General features: G+C 37.8%; 1 protein-coding gene across 1 annotated transcript; it reads right to left on the reverse strand.

Moving 5' to 3' along the window:
• Nucleotides 1-219: 219 nt before the first annotated feature.
• Nucleotides 220-7,304, reverse strand: dhx58 (DEXH (Asp-Glu-X-His) box polypeptide 58). The gene is made up of 12 exons (XM_055194240.2): nt 7,186-7,304; nt 6,289-6,462; nt 5,941-6,145; nt 5,616-5,806; nt 5,387-5,500; nt 5,129-5,261; nt 3,033-3,218; nt 2,686-2,933; nt 2,155-2,466; nt 1,694-1,884; nt 1,310-1,403; nt 220-1,184 (listed from the first exon to the last, which is right to left on the reverse strand). Exons 2-12 carry the CDS (start codon nt 6,460-6,462, stop codon nt 993-995), a joined length of 2,040 nt encoding a protein of 679 aa, XP_055050215.2. The 5' UTR covers nt 7,186-7,304; the 3' UTR covers nt 220-992.
• Between the last annotated feature and the right edge of the window lie 248 nt (nt 7,305-7,552).

Raw genomic sequence — 7,552 nt, forward strand, 5'->3', positions numbered from 1 at the left:
CAAGTGGTTTATTTTAAGATATTAAAAAAAGCACGATTTTCTTTAACAAATTACATTTTTGTCGATACCGTTATGAAAAAAGTAATACTTTAGTAGCTTCAACAATCTTTTTTTCTCTTTTTTAAAATATATAAGATAATTTTTTTTACTAAAATTTATGGTAAAACCATTCTCCATTTATGTACACAGCAACTGTGAAAAATGCCAAACATTATCAACTAACGTGCTTCATTGTATTTTATTTGATAGATTTTACAGTATATAATATAGACATTGACTTACACAATATCAATGTAAAAAAGCATGATATTTATCATAATATAGAAAGGTTAAATACATTTTATAGTCTGAATTAAAAAAAATTGTTAAAACACCCATGACACGACATGCATATACATATTAAGAAAGAAGACTTTAAAGTTTGTTTGTTTTTCCTGTATAACATTATTGGATGGTCCAGTGTTGAGCACACTACATTTACATCTAGGCATTTAGCAGACGTTTTTATCCAAAACGACTTACAAAGATTAGGAAACAGTAAAAGCAATTTGTCATATGGACTTGTCACACTAGTACTTATTGTGTCATGAGGACCTTAAAGTGCATTTTTTATGCATACAGTAATATAAACAATAACTAATAATGAAAGTGCATTGTTGCCCTAAATTCCAGAAATGGACACAACAAGAAGTTAAAAAATTATTAGTTTACACCACCTATGACTTTACCCTATAAACCACAACCTATAAACACTGTAAAAAATAAAAATTAAGCATTTTTGTCAAATCAACATATATTTTATGCTACTTTTAACTTAAATTAAGTTAAACAACTTCAACTAGTTTTTATAAGTTGTATTCACATGTCAAAACTTAAAATAGTATGTTGAATTGACTTGCAAAACCAAGTTGTTTTAACTTCATACTGCTTTTTTTACAGTGCACAGTAGTGAACTGCTGTCACAGTGGCTATAAAAGAGTTTTGCTGGTGTGTTAGTCGTCTAGGTCCAGATCATCTAAACGGTCTTCCATGTATTTAGTAAAGTCAAAATCCTGCACTTGAAAAGGAACTTTTTTCCACTTCTTAGGTGAACATTTGCCTTCAGGAGTATTCAATGAAAAATTCTCTAGTTTTAAACAGGGGAGTATTGCCACTTTCTTGTATTTAATCTCCCACCCCCAGTTCTGAGAAAAAAAAGAAAAAAATAGAGCTGAATGATGAAAGAATCCAGGTGTTTTGGTAAATACGCTTATACGCACAATATTTGCATGCAATGTTTTTTTTTTTTTTTACATAAAACAGACTGTACCTTTCCACATTTACTGCAGCTGATAACCCTTCCAGGCTCCCAGTCTTCAAACCTTCTCTCCAAAGTCACCTGACCACCAACATTATAATACCTCCTATGCACAGAAAATTATTACACTTCACAATGTGTCATATACACCTATTGCCATATATTAGATAACTGACAAATGTTATGAAAATGCAATTTTGCTTAAGTAGCTTTGGTAATAAAGTGTTTAAGAACAAAATATAACAAAAATGTATTGTAGTTATTTACTTTCCTTTATTTTGAATTGATTGGCAAAGCTATTTTAACATTTAGTAAAGCAGGGAGCATAATTATGTGGTTTTGCTAAAAGCTTCTTCTGCATTATTTTTTTTATCATACTGAGAAAAGATTACTTACTTAAACAGAGGATTGATGTTAACACGGTGTGAATTCTCTATACTTCTGAAATCGTCTCCATGGCAAACAGGAGTAAAGCACCCGTTGCACAGAAACTGTACACCAGCAGGAATGAAGCGCTGACTTCTCTCCTCCATCTTCTTTTCAGCCATGATCCGAATCATAACAGCAGTTTTCTGAAGCTCTGAAATCTGATATTGTACATATAAGTGAATGTTGTTCATGCATGTGTGACGTTAGCTATTATAATTCTTATGCAACACTGTCAGAAGAAATGGTCAAATATGGTCCCAATCTGTCACTGGGATGGTACCGCTTAAAAAGGTCCCAATATGTACCCCCATTTATGTAGCTATGTGTACTTTTTGGTCTAGGGAGCATGTTTTCCCACCAATAGAAGTTGGATTTATTAAGTTATAGAATACACATTTTGAACTGATTTAAGAAGACTTCAATTGCACCTTTAGTCTGAAGTCCCTGGGATTCATGCTTTGCACTTGTTCAATAGCTTTTGCAGTCAGATCTTCCAGATACTCATTGGTGAGTTCCCTGCGTAGTTCACGTCCCCCTTCTTCAGCAACCACTGAGTAGATGCTGTTCTCAGCTCGAGCCCGCCCACTGGCCTGCTGCTGAGCGATTTCATTGGTCAACAGCCCATAACGTACAACCACGTTGCATTCCTTAATGTCAAGTCCTTCCTCAGCTACACTGGTGGAAATTAGGAGGTTGAGGCCTCCATCTCGAAATTTTTTAATAGTTTCCTTTTGTTCACTCTATAGATACAGAAAACACAAACAAAAATATTTACAGCCTCTTCATTCCTTCTGTTTTTGAAGCAACGTATTAAACTTTATACCACGTGGCTGTTGAATGCTTTATTCTGATCAATTGAGAAATGTTTCATGGGTGTGCATTATTTTTCGATAAACGCACACCTAACCATAGCAATATTCTTTACGTATTATCCAGCATAAAGTGTGGCTGCAACCTACCTGGGTCATGTGCTGTGCACCCGTGCCCGCTCCAGTGAGAATACCAGCTTGGATGTTGACCCTCTGCAGCTCAGGGTTTGAGATAACCCACTCAAGAAGATTGTGGGTTCCTCTGCGGGTCTTTGAGAAGATGATCCCACGAGAGCTTTTGTCTTTAAACTGTTCAACCAGCACGTGTTCCAACTCGGCCAGTTTGGGGTTTTCGAAGCAGGGGTTCGACGCCAGCAGCTTTAGCTCCACACGGTTCTCTAAAGGGAAATAGAAAAACACAACTATCAGCTTCATCAGATTCATAATTGTAACTGGAGTTTTAGTCAAGCTAGTCCTTTATGAACTTTATACCACACCTTCAAAAAGCCCCTGGAGAAAAAAGTCAGTGCCATCCAGCAAGTTGTTTTCCACTGATTTGTAGAAATCATCCAGAAGCCGAAACGCGTCCACCATGCGAACAGTGCTATTAATGAGCAGAGCATCGTTGTATTGCCGCAGGTGCAGAGCGCACTGAGCTATCAATCTGTTCTCCTGCAGTACACCTAAGACATGAATGAAACATTGACACCATTTGAAAACAAATGTTTTTTTTGTGTGTTTGTGAGCAAAAATGCAATGATTTTCAGTAAAAAGTTATTTTCTGTTTCTCACAAAAATACCTTATGGCTTCAGAAAACTTGGGATAGAAGTTGTACGGAGTACGGTCCACTTATTAGGGATTTATTATTTGGACATTCCCAGTACCATTTTACTTTTACTAAATAGAAGAGTGGTTTATAACTCCATGAATTTATTCAAAACATAAATCTAAGATTAATTTATTGGTATTAATGTGAATTCTCTATTTCATTGCTATTAATGGTACTATTGAAAATTGTCTATTTATTGAACTTACCTAAAGGATTATTAGGAACACCATACTAATACTGTGTTTGACCCCCTTTCGCCTTCAGAACTGCCTTAATTCTACATGGCATTGATTCAACAAGGTGCTGAAAGCATTCTTTAGAAATGTTGGCTCATATTTATAGGATAACATCTTGCAGTTGATGAAGATTTGTGGGATGCACATCCAGGGCACCAAGTTCCCGTTACACCACATCCCAAAGATGCTCTATTGGGTTGAGATCTGGTGACTGTGGGGGCCATTTTAGTACAGTGAACTCATTGTCATGTTCAAGAAACCCAATTTGAAATGATTCGAGCTTTGTGACATGGTGCATTATCCTGCTGGAAGTAGGCATCTGAGGATGAGTACATGGTGGTCATAAAGGGATGGACATGGTTAGAAACAATGCTCAGGTAGGCCATGACATTTAAACGATGACCAATTGGCACTAAGGGGCCTAAAGTGTGCCAAGAAAACATCCCCCACACCATTACACCACCACTACCAGCCTGCACAGTAGTAACAAGGCATGATGGATCCATGTTCTCATTCTGTTTACTTCAAAATCTGACTCTACCATCTGAATGTCTCAACAGAAATCGAGACTCATCAGACCAGGCAACATTTTTCCGGTCTTCAACTGTCCAATTTCGGTGCGCTTCTGCAAATTGTAGCCTCTTTTTCCTATTTGTAGTGGAGATGAGTGGTACCGGGTGGGGTCTTCTGCTGTTGTAGCCCATCCGCCTCAGGGTTGTGCGTGTTGTGGCTTCACAAATGCATACCTCGGTTGTAACGAGTGGTTATTTCAGTCAAAGTTGCTCTTCTATCATCTTGAATCAGTCGGCCCATTCTCCTCTGACCTCTAGCATCAACAAGCCATTTTCGCCCAAAGGACTGCCACATACTGGATGTTTTTCTCTTTTCTGTATACTGGATGTTTTTCCCTTTTGCGTGAAAATCCCAGTAACTGAGCAGATTGTGAAAAACTCAGACCGCTCAAAATTGCTTAAATCACCTTTCTTTCCCATTCAGACATTCAGTTTGGAGTTCAGGAGATTGTCTTAACCAGGACCACACCCCTAAATGCATTGAAGCAACTGCCATGTGATTGGTTGATTGGATAATTGCATTAATGAGAAATTGAACAGGTGTTCCTAATAATCCTTTAGGTGAGTGTATTTTTCCTTGTAGTTTTCTTTTCGTTCAGTATGTATGCTGTATATTTATTACGCTTCCTGCTTTCCAATTTCTTTATTTTCTTATAAAGATACTTTGAAATACATTCTGAAGCTATGGAGCCACCACAGGACAAACATGTGATCGTCTGAGACAACATAGTGACAAAACGCACTAACAGTTTGCCCGTTTAGGGCTACTATAGTAACAGGACAGCATGAAATGGCGACATCTATGTATTGGGACCCGTGTGTATGTAGATAAAAACGGCTCATTTTGGAAGGTATTTATACAACACTGATATGATAATATGGTTATGTACATTATATTGTGCCGAAAAGTTTGAGAACCACTGCGTTAACCTATGTAGTGCTGGTGACCTCTGACCTGTTTTGCGCAGTTCCACAACATCAGCTTCATATTCCTGGGTGCCCTTCTCACGCAGACCCACACTCACTGTTGGCGGCATGAACTCATGAATCATTGACATCATTAACTTTAGATGGTCAGCAAACGGGTCCTGTATCACACAAACAAACATACTGAATGCTACTAAATGTGTAAGTGCAGAGCAGCTATATACTGTAGTACTGTAGTATACCATGAAGAATAAAGTGAAATCTAAAGGTAGACAGAGATCAGTACCAGATGTCTTTTTTCAACAATGTCGTATCTCTTTATTGGCCTGGGGACAACTTTTTTCAGCACTGGTTTGTTATTCTTGGTGGACACAATTACAGAATCCAGATTGGCACAGATCTGAAAACAAGTGAGAGTGATAATTCGTTCATTTCTATATAGTGCAATATAGTCTTTTTGTGCACTAGAGCATATTGAACTTTAAAAAAATTGCAATTATTTTACAGACACACACCTGCAGGACGTGTTCAACAGCTTTATCCAATGACCTGTTTCCTCCAGTACCAGGTGATGCTGTAAGACCCAAAACCTGAGGCAAATTTCCTTCTTTATCCACTTTCTTTTCCACATAGCGGCTCATAATTTTGTTATAGACGGCATCCTTATTTGTGTGGTGGCATTCGTCTATGACCAGCAGGGTGAAGTCTGAAAGGAGACAAACTACCATTTAAACATCTGCACTGTGCTAATTCATTTTTAACAACAATGTCTCCACTTAATCCCATTAAATCCCATTTATGTGTCCATGTATGAATGTGTCATGCAGAAGCAGACAATACCTGTGAGCTCCACATGTTTCTCCTCATCCATGTTGGTCAGGGCGTTCTCCAAGATCTGAGCAGTGCAGATCACCACGTCTGACTTCTTGACCACGCGTCCAAAGAAGTCTTTTTCATCGCTGTCACCGCTGACGGGCATGATCTTATAGTCTTTCCCAAGAAGAGGTTTGAATTCCTTCTCATAGTGCTGGTCAACCAGGTGCACCTGGGAACAAGTACAATATACAGTAGTATACGGTAATGGAGTACACAATTAAATAAAAACGTAAACTATTGTCAGGAGAGAAAAATACAAATGTACAGCAGTATCATGCACAGACCCATTGTGATAAACTCATCCAGCTTTACCTTGTTGACAAGCACCGCCACTTTAGCATTGGCTTTGGTCTCCAAGTGTCTCTTGGTGACATAGACAGCCGCACGGGTTTTTCCTCCACCTGTGGGGAGCCAAATGATGCTGTTCTCTCCTCTGAGAGCAGTCTGCACCACCTCTTCCTGGTACGGTCGAAGATCAATCGCCATCTACAGAGTCAATGCAAATGAACAGTGCGTTTAAAAACAGACACTTGATTGAGTTGCACATGATGAGCACTATTAGGGGCAGGACACACGAAAGCTTTTTTAAGCGGTTGAAAATGCCTGGAGGATGCCGAATGCCAGCTTTTTTTCAGCTAAGCGCCATTTAAAGGGATAGTTCACCAAAAAAAAATCCCATGTTGTTCTAAACCTGTATACATTTTCTGAAGATATTTTGATAAATGATGGTTGACGGTATTGAATTTCATCGTATTTGTTTTTGGAAATCAATGGTTACAATCAGCTGTCTGCTTACCATCACATTTCAAAACATCTTTCGTGTTCATCAGAAAAAAATACATTTATACAGGTTTAGAACAACATGAGGATGAGAAAAATGATGACAAAATTTTGGGGTGAACTATCCCTTTAAGAAGCTTTTACGCACAATAATGCATCTGATTGGTTATGTGCTGTGTGGATAATTTCTTAATAAACTTCTAATAGTCATTAAATACATTCATGTGAAGTACTTATTTAACAAAGAATTAATGTTCTTAGTTTTAGTCACAACACACTTATAAGAGAGGTACAGTATGAGCTACTTACAGATATTAAAAAATACAAAATACATTTCAGCGCAAAATATCAACACTTCTACCTGCAAAGATTTAAAGGAACTAAGAAATTGTTTAAAGATACATGTACCTGTATTCTGTATTTACGTACCTGTGCTGCTGTCACTTCAGCTGTGAGAGATCTGTGTGTTACTTTAAAGAAGGGAAGAGCTCCGCTGATCTTTAAAGCATTCGCTTTATCATTTCTCTATACAGAAAACGAAACCAAAAACAGAGCAAGGGCGCAGCTTGAGGTGATGAATGACATACGACAACAGATAGACCAAATTCAATGACAGCAGAAATATGTGCTTTTGTTAATGATTTACCTTATTTAAGCATTATATTTAACATCCCAATATGCTAAATATGTTCTTCTGCACTTGCATAGGGACTTTGGTTTTCTTTGACCAATCTTTTGTACAGGCAGCTAAAACTAACTTTGGCTTATGAAGGAATGTATACAGGCAGTGACAGAC

The sequence above is a fragment of the Misgurnus anguillicaudatus genome, chromosome 19, assembly GCF_027580225.2.
Source record: "Misgurnus anguillicaudatus chromosome 19, ASM2758022v2, whole genome shotgun sequence".
Taxonomy (NCBI): domain Eukaryota; kingdom Metazoa; phylum Chordata; class Actinopteri; order Cypriniformes; family Cobitidae; genus Misgurnus; species Misgurnus anguillicaudatus.

What these genes read in the sequence shown, in the direction of transcription:
- dhx58 (XM_055194240.2), bottom strand. Translation starts at nt 6,462, where the DNA reads ATGGCGATTGATCTTCGACCGTACCAGGAAGAGGTGGTGCAGACTGCT. An exon ending in CTGTTGAACACGTCCTGCAG is followed by an intron (nt 5,501 to 5,615) that starts GTGTGTGTCTGT and finishes ACTTGTTTTCAG; the next exon opens with ATCTGTGCCAATCTGGATTC. An exon ending in TCTCCAGGGGCTTTTTGAAG is followed by an intron (nt 2,934 to 3,032) that starts GTGTGGTATAAA and finishes ATTTCCCTTTAG; the next exon opens with AGAACCGTGTGGAGCTAAAG.